Source organism: Oculina patagonica, chromosome 3 (assembly GCF_052425735.1).
Source record: "Oculina patagonica isolate OP01 chromosome 3, crgOcupat, whole genome shotgun sequence".
NCBI classification, from domain to species: domain Eukaryota; kingdom Metazoa; phylum Cnidaria; class Anthozoa; order Scleractinia; family Oculinidae; genus Oculina; species Oculina patagonica.
The window spans coordinates 22,048,988-22,070,351 of record NC_135760.1 but is presented as its reverse complement, the minus strand read 5'-3'; the positions used below and the strand labels follow the sequence as shown (position 1 = coordinate 22,070,351).

The 21,364-nt window shown below is 41.0% G+C and overlaps 2 protein-coding genes across 3 annotated transcripts; both read right to left on the bottom strand.

Annotated features, from left to right (window-relative positions):
- Window positions 1-916: 916 nt before the first annotated feature.
- Window positions 917-6,713, bottom strand: LOC144645369 (uncharacterized). 2 transcript variants are annotated; one of them, XR_013569265.1, is made up of 5 exons: window positions 6,348-6,713; window positions 4,969-5,212; window positions 2,648-3,064; window positions 1,472-1,949; window positions 917-1,015 (listed from the first exon to the last, which is right to left on the bottom strand). XR_013569265.1 is itself a non-coding variant. In XM_078504926.1 (4 exons), exons 1-4 carry the CDS (start codon window positions 6,498-6,500, stop codon window positions 1,630-1,632), a joined length of 1,134 nt encoding a protein of 377 aa, XP_078361052.1. In that variant the 5' UTR covers window positions 6,501-6,713; the 3' UTR covers window positions 923-1,629. The 2 variants fall into 2 exon arrangements, 1 of the variants encoding a protein (XP_078361052.1); XM_078504926.1 differs by having other exon boundaries at window positions 923-1,949.
- Window positions 6,714-8,367: 1,654 nt separating this feature from the next.
- LOC144645387 (uncharacterized) lies at window positions 8,368-21,118 on the bottom strand. The gene is made up of 5 exons (XM_078504957.1): window positions 20,811-21,118; window positions 19,347-19,475; window positions 10,699-10,968; window positions 9,744-10,020; window positions 8,368-8,764 (listed from the first exon to the last, which is right to left on the bottom strand). Exons 1-5 carry the CDS (start codon window positions 20,890-20,892, stop codon window positions 8,506-8,508), a joined length of 1,017 nt encoding a protein of 338 aa, XP_078361083.1. The 5' UTR covers window positions 20,893-21,118; the 3' UTR covers window positions 8,368-8,505.
- Between the last annotated feature and the right edge of the window lie 246 nt (window positions 21,119-21,364).

The window sequence follows — 21,364 nt, the reverse complement described above, 5'->3', positions numbered from 1 at the left end:
ATCTCTATAAACAGCAAAAACCAGCGCAGCGCCACTGAGTTCCTTTAGCTTGGTTGACTAGGAGCTTCGATATATATAAACTTTATTATCAGAGTTCAGTGCAGGAGAAATGACAAATTTTCTTCAGTAGCCGAACACGGCTTCTGACCGGAGTAGGAATACGCGCGAGAAAAGCTCCTGGGTAGACACGTGAAATGCATTGTTGCAACTCGCGCGTGTGGAAGGTACAGTTTAGGCACGGCTTATGACATTTGGTAACACCGCCCGCCGAAGTTAAAACTTGTTTTCGTTGGTATAGAGTTAGAAACCTGTTTTAACCTTAAAAGGTTTAATTTTAGTGGTCACTTGTTCTATGACGTCATATGACGTGCACAAAATAAATTTTCAAATGGGCCAAGAACATTGATAAACTTTAACTAAGAGCAAAACAACAATTTTGGGGTTTACCACATAGCGACTATCTGTGACCATCAGAATTTTTTATTTCTTCAAAAAGATACTAAGGAGTAAAATATGTGACGTTACCTGATTTACTAAATAACCCTTTGACTTACAAACGTAATCTGGTTTACAATTGCTCTTTTTTTATAACATTTTCCTACAAAAGTCTTGCACACTTCTGCTTTAAATTCTTGTAAAGTTCCAGGCGGCGAAATCCGGAAGTGGCTTTAGATTTTTGCGTTTGGCCGCTGTCATGGCGCATCAAACATTGTAGTGGAGTGGTTTTCTCCTCCCGTCCCCCTTCCCGTTCCGTAGCCGTTCTTCCCTTTTTGTCCCATAACTACTGCGAAATATAATGCAATGTTGCAAAATTTCACTCGTTTTCTCTCGGTTCCCGCCACCTTAGAAATCATGCTTCCCACCCTTCCCTTCTCCCGTTTCCCACCCCTTTTCTCCCAGGCTCCCGCCTCCTGTCCCCCTCCACATTGTATTTACACAATTTCGCCTCTGTCTCCGTTCTGGTAGTGAAAAACTCAAATCCAACCGCAAATCAGGTCTATAAACCTTGACTTAGCTTAAGGTCATTGCCCCGAAATAAAACTGAACATAGACTTTTAACCAAACTTCGCCTACTGGTTTATTACTTCAAGGGAACTTAAATTTTGAAATAAAAAAGGGGGGTCACCAGATTCGTTTAGGAGCAGGACGACCATGGAAATTCCATATAATTCCTTTATAATTCCTCTGCGAGTACTGGCAAAGTACACTTTTTTAGCGATAATTTATTTTTCAAACACATGAATTGATCTGTTTTCATTTTACAGAAAGAATTTGATCGCTACACCCAAAATATGAGAAAAAATTGATAGGTCACCAGGCTCGTTTAGGAGAAAGTGACAATTTACTTCTCTCGCGGACTAAGCCGCATAGAAAAAAGCCGCCATTTTGTTGATGTGCTCGCGCGCGCGCGCGCTAATTACGCGTACAATTCTGCGCAGTAAGGATGCGCAATGCAAAACAGGGCAATGACCTTAACAAATTTCCTACAATCGTATCATTTAACTATTGTCCTAGGTACACGATAGTCAGTTATTTACTTGGGTTACATCAACTAATGAATTTATTGGCATCTTCGAGGTTTTCTAATAATCACTCTGTCTCCGTGTCAATCTCCACTGTCTGGACTGCTCAGTCCGCTTTCTTAGTCGCAGCCGAGCTATCGGGCTTTTCAGTTTTCGCCACTTTCTTTTTCGACTTCATCCTTCTGTTTTGGAACCAGGCTTTCACTTGCGCTTCTTTTAAGCCCAGGATATGCGCTAACTTAGCGCGGTTTGTCGAGTCTAGGTACCTCTGCTCTGAAAACGTTTTCTCCATGACACGCAATTGCAGATCCGTGAAAACGGTGCGTGATTTGCGGCATCTTTTCCCACTTGGAGTTCGCAAAGCTGGCTTTACACGGAAAAAAACAGGGAGAGGATGGTGTATGATTTCTGAGCTAGCGGAAGGCTCTGCAAAATAAAAGAATGACAAAAAATCACAATGGTAAACCAGATTACGTTTGCACGTCGTGGGTTCTTTACTATTTAGTGGCTTCCACACGGTGAGATACAAAGTGGTTTCAAAAACTTTGCTTCAAAGGCTTTGAAGCAAAGTTTTTGAAACCACTTTGTATCTCACCGTGTGGAAGCCACTAAATAGTAAAGAACCCACGACGTGCAAACGTAATCTGGTTTACCACTGCTCTTTTTTATAACATTTTTCTACAAAAGTCTTGCACACTTCTGCTTTAAATTCTTGTAAAATTCCAGGCGGCGAAAACCGGAAGTGGCTTTAGATTTTTGCGTTTGGCCGCTGTCATGGCGCATCAAACATTGTAGTGGAGTGGGACAGGGGGATTTGAACCTCCCGCCTCCCGTGCCTTTTACTCCCGCCTCCCGTATTTTCTCCTCCCGTCCCCCTTCCCGTTCCGTAGCCGTTCTCCCCTCTTTGTCCCATAACTACTGCAAAATATAATGCAATGCATATGTTGCAAAATTTTACTCGTTTTCTCCCGGTTCCCTCCCGTTTTCCACCCCTTAACTAGTTACGGAGATAACACTTGAGAAGAACTTGAAAAGTGCTTGACTGTCTGTCAAAGAGATCTAGAAAAATACTAACAAGATGAATTAAAAAAAATAAAAAAAAAGATGAACATGTTTTAACTTACCAGGGCTAAGCTTGCCAGATGATGTTGGTTGCAGTGTTCTTGGGTCGGCCGTGTAGTCGAATGGTAGCTGTGGGCCACTGTTCGAGCTAAACGTCTCTGCCTGACTAAATGCACCGGTTTGTTTGGCCATGAAGCACGGCTTTGAATGGTTGCAAATTTGGCTCTCGTCCTCCAGAAAGTGTGAATTGTAATGCGGTGGAGGCGGCAGCAAGAGCGTATTGTTTTGCAAGTACTGGGGGTTCTGATAGAACAAGAACGAATCTTGGTACCTCGATACCAAGGGCGAGCCAGCCCGTGGCAGTTGACCAACCATGTGACATCTTTCCTTGCTTGGAGTCCGCTGCGTTGGCGGCACACAGTGGAAAACGGGAAGAGGATAGTCAGGGGTGTTATCTGACCTGGCAGGAGGCCTAGGGTCTAACGAAAAAAAAAAAAACAGTTTAAGCTCCCGAAGCGACAACCAAAAATGTCAAGCCTACCTTTCCGCTTTTGAGCCGGGTCAGACCAAAGAAGGGGTTCCAAATTCATTTTAGAGGTTTTAAAAACCACACACAAATGCGTCCATTAACCCAAAAACGGCGGATGCATCTAGAAATTAGAAGAAAGTTTGGTGCGTCCAATTTGCAATATAAAAATACTACCAGAGTCAAAATGAACCAATAGTTAGTCGTGAGCGTTGCATATGAGAAATAAAATGTTCTAATGTAGGAACAAAATTGATCATCATATCAGCGCTGAAGTGTCTCTTACAAAGAAATAGAAAATTAAAAACCATCATCCATAAAGCACTCATGGCTATAGTAATTTGACAAGCAAAATTTTGGTGTTTTTACTGATCGCTTACAGGGAGATTTGACTATTTAATGATACTGTTGCCTTTCCGAAAGTCACAGTCACAGGGTCTGAAGTTTCTTAGCGAAGCTTTCGACTGTATTGCATAGTTGTCATCAGCTGTTTCTGAAAATGAGCTCCACGTTGTCACGTGAATGCAAGTTGTTTAATCAGGTGACAACAGGTGGTTGAAAATGGCGGGAAGATCATAGCTCCCGTCTCTGTTCAGCGTTGGGCGTTGGCGTCTGATGTGGATGGCTTCCTTGATTTTTCTTTTGACATCTACGGACTCTTAATCAAGAATCTTGACTCCCTTCCATTCGATCTCATGATTGGCCTAAGAGGTTGAGACTGGTGTTCCCGGATTGCAGATGTTGCTGGTTTCTGATGTTCACCCAGTCTCTTCTCCAGAGTTCTAGCTGTCTCACCAATGTAGTGCTCTCCGCAACCTTTGCATGCGATGTCGTATACTACGCCCGTCTTCTTCTCTGTTGGTGTCCTGTCTTTTGGGTGTACTAAGATGGACCTCAGTATGTTGTAAGGCTTGTGGTAAGTGCGGATGTCATGTGCCCTTAAGACTCTACTAAGATGCATTCACGAGACAACGTGGGGATCATTTTATTTTAATCGCTGATGAAGACTGTGCGATGCAGTCGAAAGCCTCGCTAAGAAATTTTCAGGATACCTAAACTTCGAGCCAGAATTCGACTCCGAGCCAGGATTCGAGCCAGGATCCGTTAGTCTAACTAGCACTCCGGTGAGCCCAACTAGCACTCCGGTTAGCCTAAATAGCAGAGTAAGGATCATAGCTCGAATCCTGGCTTTATTATTAGTTTATCTCAAATTTCAGACCTTGCGACAAGAATTATTATTTATGAGCGTACATAGTGACATTTTTATCTTTCCGAAAACAACAAACGTGTCAATTTTGCTTTACGACTGTAAATTGAATCATGGGTATGTAATATATTTTCAGTTTTCACGCAAGTTTTCAGCCGGAATCAAAAATCACGGTCCTAAAAAAAAGAAAATCACGCGTCATACGGGACTGGTAATTCACGAGATCAAGGCCAGATTTGAACTCTTTTAACGTGTCACGCGTAATTTTTGCTCGAATAAGTCACGCGTCACGCATAACCCCTGTACCACCCTGGTCAAGTTTCCGAGAAAACTGCCGCTCATTTTCGAAATCCCTCAATAAAAAGCAAAGCATATGCATAGAAAGATTAACAATTGTTATCCTCCTAGTTTACCTGCTCGTAATTTGGTTCCCAAATGTTACTATTATAACGATTTTTTTTGCAAAATTCGTGCACACTTTCCGAACGTTCGGAGGCAGCAAAAACCGGAAGTGACTTGCTCAACTGCGTTGCCGACGAGCTAAATTACGTTCGTCTTCGATGCAGTCTAGCGCTAGCGTACTGATCCTGAAAAATTCGAGGAACTACTCGCATTATTGTACTACTGCGTTAAAACGTTTTGCTTCTTACCAGGGAATTCAAAGCCACTACGGGAGGAAGCAAATACTCGCGTTCTTGCGTGATCTCCACAGTTGAATGACAGTTCAGGTGCAACGCTCCAGCTTAATGGGTCTTCCTGACCATGAGTGGAATCAGAAGGCTGATTGTTAGCCCCACACTGAGGGTTCTTGGTAGACAGCAACGGATCTTGGGTCCTGTTCTTGTCGTCGTCAGCCTTAGTCGGGTGCTGTGCTGAATCGCGACCGATAGTGGGCTGAAAGTGAAAGCAGTATCTATCATTTGCACCGGAACGATTTTATGTTGTTATCACGTGGTCCTTTCAATAGACCCTTCCGGGCTCCTGACCCTTCCACGATTTTTTCAACTTCAGATTTTGACCAAAACGAAAGTAGCAAAAATCTACCACTGCTGGAAAGAGCCTCAAGTCATATTTGAAATATATGTCAAAATAGCAAAACCATGGTTCTTAAAAGAGACGTTTGAATGTTAGTGGGAGGGGGAGCGGAAGGGTTGGGAGGGGGTGGAGTAACCAGCATACAAGCGTGTGCACAAATTTTCGACTTTGCAAAGCTATGACTGCAAATGTACGACTCACAAACTTGGCTAGTTTACTAAGTTGGAGGTGCTCTTGTTAGCAGTATCGGCAGATTTTCGCTTCTTGATCAATACGAAAACGAGTAAAACAGTGGGTTATTGCTATCGACTTCAAGCCTAATGTCTTCGAAGCCCGGGGGGGTACTCCATATAATGGCCTATACGGGGAGGCTCCGCCCGAAGGGGGTATAAAAGGGTAGGGATTTCACAAGTTTTGGTATATGAAAGGGTATGAAAATCCGTCATTTAGGTTTTTAAAAGGGCCTTTAATTAAAATATTTCGAACAGACGCACTTTATGGCATGGCTGTATCATTTTAATTTATTAAGCGCTGCATAAAAATGACAAGAAAAAACGTCCTGTTCTAAGTCTACGCCATGTCTTTTAGGTATATAAAAGGGGTACCTCTTTTCAGTAAAAGGTATAAGAAAGGGGTACAATTTCTGTCAAAATGGTATATAAAAGGGTAAGGGGTAAAAGCTTGGGGCGGAGCCTCCCCGTATAAAACTTTTTTGAGTGCCCCCCCGGGCTTCGAAGTGGTCACGGCTTTCTTCTCGACTGCACGGCAGATGCCGTTGTTGTGTGTGTTCACTTCGGTTCGTAAATTATTCCTCTGTAGCAGCTCATCGTATTAAATTTCGCTACTGTCATTCGGTCAGCACTTGACGGATTGTCTGTGTCGATCTGTTCAAGCTGTTCGCTCTTCGTTTTCCTAATTATATAATGCCCCAAATAAATTCGATCAGAAACCTCGCTTTTATCTAGCTCCTCTCATTCTACCATCTGATGCTTACCTGAAACAAATAAGGTGGGTGGCGCATCGCTAAGACAACGTGGAAATCTGCTCCGATGACAGAAGAATTTAAAGTAAAAAGTTCTTCCTCTAAGCGACCTGTTCGAATCGATGTTCGAAGTATGCAATGCGTCAGCAGCTGGGGTTTCCCCATGTGCTGACGTCATTTGATATGATTACATGACGGGTTCTTCTTACTATTCCTCTTGTTTCTCTTTTTTAACCATTTCTTTTGAGATAGGATTCAGATAAACTACCCCGGAAAGATCTTCCATCAGAACTTCCTTCAAAACAATGTATCATGAAGCTGCCGAGTATAAATCGTAATGAGTAACCGGAAATTGGGTGAAGTGAAAGCTAGCCTACGAACAGGGCACACACACGGAAGTAAGGGGTCAATATTAAAATGGCGTTACTACTGACTGATTTGTCACTGAACATGTTTCTTACTCCTGAAATAAATGATATCTTCAATTCTATGAATATGTTTTTTTTTTCTGGGAGTTTTTTTGGCATAACAAAGTTAAAAGGTTATATTAATTAGTTTTTTTGGGAAACAGAAAGATGCATGAATATATATAAAGAGAAAGGAGCACACAGACAAAGAAAGGTGGCGTGACGTCCAGTTTCCAATCACTGAGAGAAATCAAATACCAACTGCAATGCGTACACTCAGGGATGCATTTTCAGTTTTACTTCTGGCCCGTAATGATGAGGGAAAGTCCCTTATTTCTGATCTGTCCGAAATCAATTTAATATTTATTTAAGTGGGTTTATTGTTTTTAACCCAAAGCATAAGAAAGCACTTGCAAGACAGAAACCGCCCTGCGAACATATTTTTCAACGGAGCTTCTACGCGAATAGCATTTGTTACGACGTAGCTCACACATCGCCAATGTCGCTACTCGTATAGTTTCCTCTGTCACGATACAGACTTTTTCCTGTGAGAATGAGGTCTGGGAATTAATGGGATTTTTTTTTACCCTCTTTTTGTCGTAGCCAGAATAGCCACGACTAATCTCCCGAGTTGTATACGGTATCACTAAATTAAATCACGCTCCCCACCGCCCCCCCCCCCCCCCCCAACTAGGTCAGTTCCCCACCCACACAATCAAGTACATTGTTGGAAGAAGCACTGTATAGCGGGGCGTCAATATTTCAAAACTAAATCAGTTTAAACGCAAGTTATTGTGGATTTGTTGGTCTCTGACTCATACCAAACAAGTTGACATTCGTTCGCTTAAAAGGCTATAATAAAAAGCCACCGTCATTCCTCGTCCACTAATCTCCTTTTTCACTTGTTAACAAGTAAATAGTCGAAAAAGCGGTCTGGACGAGAAGGGGGTTGATAACAAGTGGTATAATGTAATGTAATTTAAAAACTTTATTTATACACGGGAAACCATCAGTTACAATAAGCTAAAGTAAGAAACAAACTAAAACTGCTTTACATGGTTGCCGTGTGGGAATCCGATACATCAGCTAGAGATACGTCATCTACCTTCTTGATAGTTTTCTAACTGACCCTCCGATCTCGGAGTTTTGGATTGGAGGACTGGTGCAACTACAGCACTGATTGATTTACTTTTAATTCAAACGTATTAACTATCCTTGAACATCTCTGATCAAGTTTGATTAGATCCTACGGTCAGGCATTATTTCGGTTTAAGGTCTCCGCACACGTGGGGTCAAGACGCAGGAACATGTCGCAGCGACATGAAGCAGCGACAAATTATGTGTTGTTCACACTGAGAGGACACGTAGCAGGGACGTGTAGCGGGGACATGTAGCAGCGACAAAATCACAATGTGTACACACGCAAGAAAATGTAGCGGGGGCATGTCGCAGCGACATCTCCCCTCGTGTGCGCTGATAATTTTTGGCGCGCGCAACACGAATTCTTGCAACATTTTGTCCCTGCAACATGTTGCACGCAGTCCAACTAGTTGAAATCCGTGCAGCATGTCGCAGGGACAAAACTGCCGCAAAATCGTCCCTGCTACATGTCCCTTCAGTGTGAAAAACACATGATTTTGTCGCTGCTATAGGTTGTCCCTGCGACATGTCCCCACGTGTGCGGAGACCTTTATGATCCTTGCGATTTATGGTGTACTGCAAGTGGAACGGTCCGTGCATATATAACTGAATACAGTCTTCAACTACAACAGAAACGAGACTGTCATGTCTGTCATTACAAGAGCTACAACCACAGACATCACCCAGGCTTTCTGCACATTCCCCACATCCTTGTCGGTAGGTTGGGGACAGTTAACCTCCTCCTCGTACTCATTCCATCCGGGAGTAGCGATGTTAATAACGACGCCGTTGGGATCGTCCACAGCACACCGCTTGTGACCTCCTACCAAGCCTATCGGACGCATCATGGAAAGACCACGGCTTTGAAGATAGTGGCACCACCTGTAACACAAACATACCACCTGTAATGCAATCCTACCCCCTTCGGGCTGTAACCCAGTTATTGAGAAGTCTGGTGATGATAGATATTGAAATGGTTTTAGAAAGCAACTGTTAATGAAGGCATGCAACACTTTCAGAAGGCTCTGCCGTTGCTTGAAGCGCAACCTCATTCCGAGTGTCTTCCCGGCGCCTTTTTATCGTTAAAATCCTACTGAACACAAATGGCGATTAGATTTCAAATCCGAGAATACCCTGGAAACAAGGTTGGTTATAGCGATCAACATTTCACCCAGAAAACGTAGGTGATGTGGCACTGATGTGAGGTGCTGTAAGTAATCAATCTTCAGTGGGGCCTCCCTCAGCGACAGCTTAACTGACTAACTGACCAGACCAGACAGATGCGATTAGGGCTTTCTACAAGTTGCTCGAGATTTCCTAAAAAGTTGCCCGTAATTTCTCAAAAGGTTGCTAGAATGTTGCTTCAAAAATCCAAAAAAGTTGCTTCTGACAATAAAAGTTGCTCCATATTTGCTCCAAAAAATCCAAAACGCTGCTTCTAATCACGAGAATGTCTCTAAATATATGCTAAGTTTCATTTGAGATTAAGATTTCTAAGCAATTTTATGCAATTTTACAGCAAAAGACGTATCTAAATAACATATTAAGGGAAAAATTTGTTAAATAACAAGGAATTCTATAACTGAGGAAAATCCTGAACATATCAATGACGTCATGTTTGCTGACGAGTTTTGTAAAACCGAAAGTTGAAATGTCTTCAGATGTTCCTCGAAAGTCTTCGGCAAACTTCGTAAATCTTCGGAAACGTTCGTATTGCCTTTGAAAAACACTCGGATAATCTTTGGAGATCTTCGGTCTGGAAATTGCTCAAAATGCTGCAAGTTGCTCGACAGGAATAAAGTTGCTCGTAGGGAAAAAAGTTGCTCGAATCATAAATCGATGACTTTCAGACAAATCATACCTGTCAACCTCAGCTGAGGAGTTAAAGTGAAACGTGTATGACAATCCATGTCCATCAAACTCTTCCAGTAGGTGTGGGATGAAAGACGCGGGGTTGTAACTCATGTTCAGTGGCTTGAAAGGGCGAAACTCTACAGTGCCATTGGCAGCGGTCAGCGTTATCACCCAGCCGACCCAGTCCACCCCTTTCTCCACTGTCATGTTCAAGTTTTTGTTGTACCAAGTTTGTATTTCACGAAGGTCATGCGAGGTGTAATAGAATGCCATACTGCTAACACCTGTGAAGAAAACAGAAAAACTGTAAATCTCGTATATGGTTTAACCTGCTAACAGAGTATAGCAAACCTTTACAAACTATACTACATACAGGCATATTTCAATTCAAATCCTAGAGGGTAAGACGCGATGTTGTAATTATTTGCGAGTTGAAAGCGCATGCCCAATACTAAGCACTGGCATTCTCTATCACTCGATAGTCTATTCACACTCCTTCTATTTATAATCGTTGAACCGCGGGGAATTGAATGAGCGCTAAATAGGGCTGTCGACAATCTTTTGGCACGGACAACACATACACTCCGTTGCACATTGTCTTAGTTGCTTCTAAGTAATTCTCTTTTAGTCTAAGAGCGGTTTTCACTTGAGTGTCACACGTAATCCCCGTTTGCATTGGTTTTGCGTTACTACGCTTGGTGATTGGTTAAAACTTTTGCGCCACTTTCTCAGCCAATTGGAATTAAAGCCAAAACCAATCGTAATTCGCTCGCGCACGTTTTCTCGCGCTTCGTGCCGGCTTCATGCATGTATTTGCTTTGAATTTTGTTTGGTTCACTTAAAGTTGTCTGTGCCCTTTGTAATTGGCCAGAGTAATTACTTTGGTTTTGGTTTTACGACACTCAACCGAAAACTGCTCTAAAGAAAAAAAAACACGACAACTTGACTCATAACACTCTCACCTTTAGGTTCGGCTGGGGTTTCGTTCCAGTGCGCCAAATTCAGCGGTATCCCATTTGGATCAATGACATAACAGTGACGTTCAAACCATGGCTCTGTTTTGATTGGCATGGCTAGCGGATACCCTGACTTGTTAAACTCTTCACAAGCCGCGTCAACATCTCCCAAGTTGTAAGTAAGGAACATGCCTTTTCCCGCGAACTTCTTGGCCAGCTGTGGTCTGGCGCATGTGTGTTCTGCACCCTCCACGACAAAATCAAGATTAGCTACACCTATAATGAAACCACCGCCATGTTAGAACACGTGACGCGCAGAATGTTTGTATACAAATGGGACATGGTGTCCTCTATTGACAGATACAGCTATCTGCATTTTTAAATAACTGCCAAATCTTAAGTTTGCTCGTCAGCTAAGCTTTCACATCACTGGGAGAACTCGATCACTCGCTCGCTCGCTCCGGTATCGCCATTTTCTCTTCTCGACCATCTTAGAGAACGCTATTGTTATCGTACGTGTATTGGTGCACCGTGTCTGATTAGGCAGTCACATCAAGGGCAGCTCAAAATTGCCAAGGTTTGTTGTAACAAAAGGAACCGCGATTTTTTTCAGCAATGAGCTCCTTAACCGCCTGGCGCTGAATTCGTGTTTAGACAATGTTTCGGAGGGATAATTTCGACTCAAAATACAAAAAGCGGTCAGATCACCCTCGTGAATAAGTAAACATTCACATAAACACTTCTAGCAAAACCTCAACTGTTTAGATTGTTAAAAATCGAAAGATAAGGCATTTTTTAAAGAGAACGTGACAGCCTTCTGGCGGCCATCTTGGATCTCGTGTGGCGTGAAACTCCGAAATTCAAAATGCTCTATCTTAAAGACGGCTATTGCTATCGGGCTAAAAGCCTTCAAAATAATATATATATATTGGACATCTAATAGCCAGTAAAGGATAAAAACTTGGGGGTCTTGCGATTCTGGATTTTAGAATTTTGATGACGTCACTTGAAAACCAACAATTTGATAGGCTTTCGAGGCTACGACAATTATAGCCGTAGCTGGCGGTATTGTTGGGTTTTTAACAATTAGTGCCATGGCTTTCTAGAAACTTCTGTAGTTTTAAAAATATATCGAATATAACTATAAACATGTATAAGATAGTGTTGTAAAATTGATTAAGGATGTAGACCGAAAACAATGTTTCTGTAACTGTTTGTGAGGAATGATCAGCGCCCACTTGTACCAAAGTGTCTTCTTGCATGTAAGTTCTCTTTTGGTGACTTTTTGAGTTTGTTTTGTCGATCAGACTGAACTAGTATAATATAAGCAACGCTGTAAAACTAAGAAATTGGAAGAAAGTAATATAAAGTTTTAAGAGCGAATTTTTTTGTAGACCGCGTGAAAACAAAAAAATGCGGTACAAACTTCCAAAGTCATCTACCTTCATTTTTGGCTCAAAGATACCTTATGGTAAGTCGATAAACGTGGTGTATTTTTTTTCGTTTAAATCTATTTTAAATTTCGAGAAAATATTCAGACACTGTAACGAGTGCCCGGCGACATAAAATGGCCGAAACGAGAGCGACGAACATGGTCACAAGAACTTAGCTCATCAAAAGCGTAAATTGAAGATGACCTTTCTCAAGTCTGTATATTTGTACAGGAGGCATTGACGAATGTTATGAGTCTAAAATAAGGATAATCAACTGAACTATGAAATCCAGGCAGGCGTTTAAAAATCACCATTTTCTCATTGTTTACAGATTTCATTTTGGAGACGTTTTTCACGAAGCACTTTTCCTATGCGGTATAACTCGGATTCGCCTGAAACTTTGGCTTAGATAAGTAGAAATGATGTCCTTTTTAAGTATATAAAAATTTGCTTTGGGCTTTTGATTTTATTCAAGAAATAGACCGTCCTACTTCGAGTTTCCCTAATGGTCGCGGGTCGCGGGTCGCGGGTTTCAAGTCGCGTGTCGCGGGTTTTAAATAAGTCGCGGGTTTTGAAAAAGTCGCGGGTTTTGAAAAAAGTCGCGTGTTTTTAAAAAGTTGCGAGTTTTCAATAGAATGCATTTGTTTCTCAGTAGAATTCATTCAAACAAATTTAAACCGGTTGCAAAGACGCCGGTTTTAAAATGATCGCGTTTTCTTAGGAACTTCGTTACGAAGTAACGTTGCGAGTTAGACAATCAAATTGCGAACTTCGGAACAAACTTCCCAAACTTTGCCGACTGAACTTCTGAACTTCCCAAGTTTGCAAGTTGAGGAGGAACGAGACAGGTTACAAAGTGGTGGCAGAAATATTTCAGCGATTCTAGCTGCTCGAGTTTCAAAATAGTTGTTTGAACAATTGCAAGCACGGCGTCGGTATCAACGTTCTGACCCACAGTAAGTATAAGGATTACATATACCGTCCGTTGCATCACGTCCAGAAAAAAAAAAAAATGTTCAAATTGGGTATCAAAAATTGCATGATTTGCAATCAAGCTTTTAAGTTTGAAAACAACGTTGCGCGCGAGCAATCATGAAGTTGAACCAAAGTATTCATGATTGAACGCGTACGGTTGATAAATATATTTTACTAGTATTCTGTGGCAAAAACTTTTTAAAATATTTTTAACTGGCGCAGGTTTTAAAAACCCTTCTGTAGTTATGTTGACAGAAATGGTTTTGCTTCGCTAAACCATCGGAAGAAAACCCGTACCATAAAAATAGAATTGAGCCGTAAACGTGTCGCGACTTTTAATTCAAATTTGTCTGACTCTTTCGCATTTGTATAAAATTAATTTTACGTGAAGATCGGTAAAGCCGTCCAGTTTCATTCGGTTTAAAAACGCAGAAGACTTGACATTGAAGTTAAAGCCTCACAAAAATTTTAAAGATGTATTTGCTGTATATAAAAAGTTAAATTTGACCAAATTTCAGCCGACGTAAAATTTATTTATCGGCAGATCGCTCATGCGAAACGACGTCAGGCTCTTCAACTTCAACCAAATATTTTGTAACTCTAGCCACTGGAATCGCTGGAACGTTACCGCTGCTGCCATGTTTTCTTCACCTGAATTTCCGACATGAACATGACTTTCGAGCAACATGTCGGCTTGTTCCTCCTCAACTTGCAAACTTGGGAAGTTTAGCCGGACCAAAGTTGGGGAGTTTGTTCCGAAGTTCGTAATTTGATTGTTAAACCCGCAAAGTAATTGGCTACTTTGTAACGTAGTTCCCCCCCCAAAAAAGTTTAAATTTGTTTGAATAAATTTTACTGAGAAATAAATGGTTTCTAGCGAAAACTCGCAACTTTTTAAAAACACGCGAATTTTTTCAAAACCCGCGACTTTTTCAAAACCCGCGACTTATTTAAAACCCGCGACACGCGACTTGAAACCCGCGACCCGCGACCCGCGACCATTAGGGAAACTCTCCTACTTCGAAGAAATCACTCGACAGTGACTTATGTAAACAAAGCAAATAATCGAATTACGCAGTACACTTTCTCTTAATATAGCCAACATTCGAACACAATCATATCATTTAGCTACACACGAGTTTGTTTATTAATATTTTACTCTTACCTTGCAAAAGCAGTGGTAAAACATTGTTTTTCCCCATTCCTGACATTCTTTTGTCGGCAAATTGCACGGGCAAGCGGCTATGTTGCTTTTCATACAATCAGTCGCTATTAGCAAAGGCCCTCGGAAACATGGTATTTCTTGACAATTTTAACCACATTTCAGGTTCCATACAGCCATTCGTACAAGGGACTTGATAACACGATGAACAGATTCACTTAACGACGTTTTAAGCCTCAAATGAGATGTTGTGAAATTCAAAGAACGGTTACATGTCATTGCTCGTGAACCTTCGTATTTGTCACGCAATGAGTCACGAACTCCGGGGGGTGGGTGGGTACTGTACAGGGGGCTCCCTACAAAGTCTACATTTTTTCAACTGCCATTTAGATACAGTCAACTCCCGATAACTCGAATTCACGTTTTAAAAGTTTTCTCATGCTCTCTCGTTCGTCCACATGTGCAACCTCTCACTCGGTCATAAAAAGCCGCTTTTGAACTCCATTTTCCCTTTTATTTATTCAAAACAAAAAAATCAAGATGTACAGACTTGAAAAAGCACTGCATCTAGCACCAACGGTACGGTAATTTGTACAGGCTTTTATTCCTGTTAAAATTATTATACTATTATACGGAACCCCATCTGGGCGTGGTAAAAGCTTTTTAATTTGACCCCGGAGCCGGAACCATAATATGGGAGTTCACTTGATTAAAAATATAACACAAACAGCGGTGATAAACATTATGAAAAATCGCATTTTTATAAACTTGACGTTTCATATGCTAAGCTACATACATTTTCAAAAGTATGACCGTTAAATTTTTTGGCAACTATTTATATATTGTTATGAAAGGGGTCTGGAACCGAGACTGAGACAATTGATCTACAGCAGTAACTTAATATTTACATTAGGTTAATAAAGTAACAACCTCTCACTGCCGACATTGGCATTTAAAGAAGGTTGTAGTTCATGAATGTATAAGGTCTTTATAATCTTGCAGTGGAGGTCAGTTTTGCCTGACGCAAGGATTTCAAAATGATCCCATTTGATGTTATGGCCTGTGGTTTTTATGCGATCAGCAATAGCTGATGGATGGTCGCATTTAGTCTCAGTCTCGGTTCCAGACCCCTTTCATAACAATATATAAATAGTTGCCAAAAAATTTAACGGTCATACTTTTGAAAATGTATGTAGCTTAGCATACGAAACGTCAAGTTTTTAAAAATGCGATTTTTCATAATGTTTATCACCGCTGTTTGTGTTATATTTTTAATCAAGTTACGATGGCCTAAAACCAAGAGTTTATATGATGGGAGTTCACCCTTCCCGCTTGCAATACACAGAGGAGTCTGTCATAAACGTTTTTACTTTTATTCATTTTACTTTGGGGGGGGTGATTAACTTATCAGTACGAGATCACTAGGAACGTCCCGCACACTTTTAACGGGATCGCGATAATGTTCGACTGCATTCACTTAGGCCTGCATAGCAGGCGTCGGAAGGGGAGGGGAGGAGGAGCTGGGAAGAGGGAGAGAAAGAGGGGAAAAACGTAGGGGGTCCTTAAGGCAGGCGTTCCCTCTTCCCCGTCTTTTTCCTTACCCTTTTCCCTCCCCTTTTTACGCCTGCCGCGCAGGTTAGCATTCACTCGAATGCGGTGCTTTTGTTTCAGCATATTATTACGTCAGGAAAACGTTACATAATCGACATTTGTTATCAGACGGCGCTAAGCTCGATTTTATATATATCCGTCACCACCGTTGCCAGAATTTATCAGACTAAAACAGAGAAAAAGAACAAATCACACTGTGTTAGGTTTCTCCTTTTTAAACTTAATCATATCGCATTTTATATAACCACGATATTAAACGGACTGAGAACTGACTTACAATAAACCCCTTCTAGCTCGAATTCGATGACGATAACGCTCATTCATGAACATAGCGCACTCGAGGCGTCACAGTTTCTATCCTTCGAAGCTTCGCTTATTGGGTAATTTACGATTCCGAATATAATAACATAGTTTCTGGAGGAAGAAAGTGGCATTTAAATTTTAAAAGAGTTTGGTCTTGAATATAATATTCATGAAAAAATTGGAATTCCGGACAATCGGAAATCTGGATAATCGAGGTTCGACTGTATTTTCTATAGAAAATTAACAAAAATCGCAAAGACTTACCAGACCCAGCAGGGACAAATATGCCCGTACGTCGAAGGATCGTTCTCGAAAGCGCTTTGTTGATTCCCGGGAGGGACTTGCATATGAAAGTGACGGGGGTGTAAATTTTGGATTTTTGGTCTCACTTAGGGTCTTCCGCAAAAAAATAGCAATATTTTCAGCCAAAATGGTCTCGTTCAGGGTTATACACGCAGAAATATACAAATAGCAATTCTATTTTTAGTTTTTTGGAGTCGTCTAGGGGTCAAGAAAAGCTCGAGCCACACCCAGATTGTTCTCTTTTAGGGGTTCTTTTCAAAATTTCTGACGAGCATCCCCGTCTGTTTCATATAGCAGTCCCCCCCGGGTGTTGATTCCGCGGTCAGACTTGCGTGATTTCCCTTCTTTGGCACGCGGCACCGTTGCGAACCTCTTCTCCATCTATTGCCCAGAGAGGACCGATGAGCTGGGCAGATAGTAATGTCCGAAATATGAAAAGGTACGTATACATTGAAGATTGATGCCGTGCTAAAATGATATCAACTTCTGACTCAACATCATTAACACCCGCAGTTTGTGAGCCGAGATATTTTTTTCACATGAACGCAGAGGGAGTATAACAGAACTTTTTTCCGCAGCTCGACTTCGCTTATCTTGGGAGCAGTATCCCCCAACTAATCTTTGAAAAGAGTAATTGATTTCCATTCTATACTCTGTAAAGTTCTCTACTCATTAAAAGCACGAATCAACAAAATATCAGTTCTTGTTTGCTTTGGAAACTATGGCGCGACGCTCATTATATTGTTAGAGCTACACCTAATCTAGTTTACTTTTCCTTTCTGATTTGTAAATAGAATCTCTGATATTTAAAAATGCTATTTCCACTTTGTTAAAACAAAAAATATGTGACCCCTTTCTTTAATCCGTGCCAGACCTTGACGTTAAAACCCCTCCCCAAAATAAAACCAAAATAAATAAAAAAAGTTACTTCGAAAAAACAAAACAACCAAAAATACAGCTGCAGTACTCCGCTAAAAATGTAACAACAACGGCAACAGTTACTCAGTGACCTTCCCCGTTTCAGGTTTAATAATTTTTTTTCTATAGTATCTTTATTGTGTTTTTTTTTTTAAACGTGAAAACGTACTTAAATCTACATATGCTGTGACTTTTTGGAAAGGATTTTTAGACTTTTTATTACCCCGTTTATATTTTTTATGTGCCATTACGTTTATATTAAGCCCCACCAAAACCACTTACGAAGTTGTATAAATCCAGGGATTATAACCGAAATTTTACGCCATTTCTCAAAGTACATAGCCCACCAAATTTAACTCAATGGGTAACCTCCCCTCAAGTGACATATCATTGCGTGACAGATGTCAAGCCGCCATTTTCGCTCTAGTTGATCTGCAAAAATAACGGCCAAAACGCGGTTAAACTGTGAAGCAAGTTTCTTCTATGAAGTGACCGTTTTCACTAAATGTGGTTGGAACCGTGAAGACCGGAATGCGGTGTTTTTTTTTTTTTTTTTTCAAGGACCTTCTGGCAAAGTTATTGCTGATTTGAAATTCTCGGGAAGTCTGAATACTGTGATTTGGTAAACACCGTTCGAGTGCTGGTAACGTATTTGAAACAAAAGTAGGATACAAAGCAATCTTCAACAAATTGTTACGCCAGGTAAGCTAAATATTGAGTTTTGGATCAAATAGGGTGTTTACTAATAAGATTTTGTCGGAATTTTGGCTTTGAGAAGGGAAAGCGTAATTCGAGCCTTATTCGATTATTTGCGGTTGTTGACAAGTCGGTGTTGTGATTTCGTCCAAATTGAAAGGGGAAGTTCTTCGTAGCAATTAAAAGCCCAAGACTGATTTTTATACCATTAAAAAGAACATCATTTCCACTTATTAAAGCCCAAGTCTTAAGTGATTCTGAGTTATACCGCATAGGAAAAGAGTTCTTTGAAAAAATGCTCCAAAATGAGATTTTTAAGCAATCAAATTTTTGTAATTTTTAAACAGGCTCTAAATATTCAAATCGATCTTTGTAATACTGTTCTTAGACTTAAATCATTTGTAAATGCCTCCTTAACAAATACACAAAATCGAGAGAAGCCTGCTTTATTTTGCGCTTGTGAGCAGCATCATTCTTATGCTCTTAATCGTGGTATGAAATTCGACCATTTCATGGCAGTCGGCGGGCGTGACAGTTTTTAATTTTTTTCTGCCAAACAAAGATAGCTCTTAAAGAAAAAATCATAACACGTTGATCGACTCACCATAAGGTATCTCTGAAAAAAAATTGAGGGTAGGCTTGTTTAAAATTTTGTACCACCTCTCACTCGGTCACGGGAAAAATTCGCTCTTAAGTTTTCTCCCCCCCCCCCCCCCCCGATAACTCCGTTTAATTATTATTTGTGAGCTGGTCCGCCGAAAGCTGGAGTACCGAGCTCAAATCTGACTCCCCCAACTCCTCCACGCAGACGGGTAAACCCTTCACACTCCTAACACTGTATTTAAGTGTAGAAGGATTTGCAGGGGAATAAAGAGTGACCTCGGCGGAATGAACTAACACAACTTTATATAATAATAATAATAATAATAACAACTTTATTTAATGAGGGTTACACATTACAGTTGAAAACTGAAAAACCTGTGGCCCTCCCCCTAACTGTGAACTGTAAACTGTAAACAAGGAAGAAACTGACAAGACACGACAAAGGAAGACTTCGGTTCCCTCAACTCTCGCTCCATGTGCTCTTGTGTCACATGACAATGTTTGTGTCCCATAATTTCTCTATTCCACGGGGGGGGGGGGGGAGGGGGGGATAGTGTCTTTAACTAGGAAACTTTAACTAGGAAAGCATTTGAAGATGCACCCTTGGTTATGGTCATGCTATGCGAAGAGAAACATGTTCCAATACCTACTTGGACCGGGCGAGAAAGAAATGAATCCTGGGGTTTCCTTCATCACTTTAAACTTTAAGTACTTCGTGTAAAACTGTTTGGTTTCCTTCAGCTTGCTTGTACTGACTGTTATATCAACATTGACAAGTCCTGCAGGTGCAATTTCATGAAAAGTAAGCAATTCATTTTCATATTGGATTTAATACCCTTACTCTATTAAAAGCCGACAAGCGGCAAAATTTCAGGGGCACCCAACGATTCTGCTCCTCACGTTATCTGTTCCCCAGCGGAATTCTTGCTGGCTTGCAAAATATTTCCATATGGGTTTTTTCATGCTGAAAATTATTACTGGATAATTACTATTTTACGCTGGCTGGCGTGAGTAGATCGGAAAGAGACGGGATCGAAGAAAATCGGGGAGAAAAATGTTAAAATCGGAGAGAGACTGGTTCGAAATTCAACCGCTTACCAAAGAAAATGCTTGTTGAGGGCTCGAGTCTCGATTTCAACAAGTTTTATAACCATCGAACGTTCGTTGGGTGCCCCTGAAATTTGCTTTTGTTGCTCAAGTATTTAGAAAAAAGCGCGAAAAAGTAGTGTTTACGTCGACTTATAAAAGAAAAATTTGTATAAGGAGAGTAAGAGAAAACAACAAATGAAAGCGAACTGGTTTAGTGTTATAGGCGGTGAAAGACGCAATGAAATATTGAAACTTAATCTGTTCAAAAGACTCTTCTGGCTGGATTCACTGAATATACTAATTTATGCGACAAGTGGCAATCACATCTGCCCACTCCAGATTCTGACACAAAGGTTAGGTTTACCTTTTTAGTAATACATTTTCTTGATCCCCTTTCGCCGATATCTGACTAAGAACTTTTATCTTTGTGCCAAAAGTAAAGTCACAAGGAAGCAGGCGGCTTTAGCCTTCAAAAACAAAAACAAAAGAATGGGGGGGGGGGGGGGAGGGCTCAGCCCCCCACGTTTTGGTGCCGAAAATATCGCGAGCGCAGCGTAAATTAAGAAATGAAACGAAAAGGAAACAAACACGAAACAGTGAAACAAAGATATAAAATTGCGAGAAGCGAATCGCCGAAAGTCCTGAAAGTACTTTAAAAGTTGTAAGACGCTTATCCTTCGATTCATGTGCAAGCAATTTTTCATCAGAGATCTTGAAAAAGATACGCACACGACGGATCGCCGTGTGAGCCATTTCTTTAGCGTGTCTCGTTCGACGCACTAACGAACTCCGCTCTGACACGGTCGCATAATCCGTAATGTGCCCAACCAGATAAATGCCCGTAACCAACGCACGAAGCAGACACAGAAAATTGCTGCAAGTTCGTCCAAGTTGCTTATCAAACGCCGATGAAATAACGAGAAACGGCGTATTGTACTATTCAGAGGAAGACGCCGATTTGGTGATATTGAATACGTCTTTAGATATGGGCCTTCAGTGAAATCTGAGTGACTTACTAAACCTACCCTCTGTTCTGGCCTTTGTGCTTTTGGGACTTGCACACAACGTAATGGTAACTGCAAGAAGAAAAGAAAACATCATCTCCATGCTGGTGTTTGAAAATGCTTAGGTGTGTTCTTCGCCGTGCAGTTCAACTCATGAATTGTACACGGTTCTTTGCGCTTGAACCAGTTGTTTTGTCTAGGAATTTTAAAATGCGTTTATTTGCAAGTATATGTCAGAGAGAACAATAGCAATGTTTCTCAGAAACGTTCGGCAGGTGTGAAATGTTTCTGGGAATGATTAAAAGACAAAGGGCGGAATATATTACCGTCTAATGTAAAATTTGTGATTGGCGCAAAAGCTTTTGATAAGTTTCGTTTGATTCGACCAATCAAAATGTCTTGTGCTGATACTGAGATATGAATTTATCATGGTTACGTAACCAAGTCTCGGGGGGTATTATGTGGCATTCTGTATAATGCCTCATTAGCGGGGTGTTGGGTATATATATTGCGTTGTCTTCATTTGTATTCATTCGAGTCATACGACCGCGTCAGTTCGCCCTCTAAATTAAATA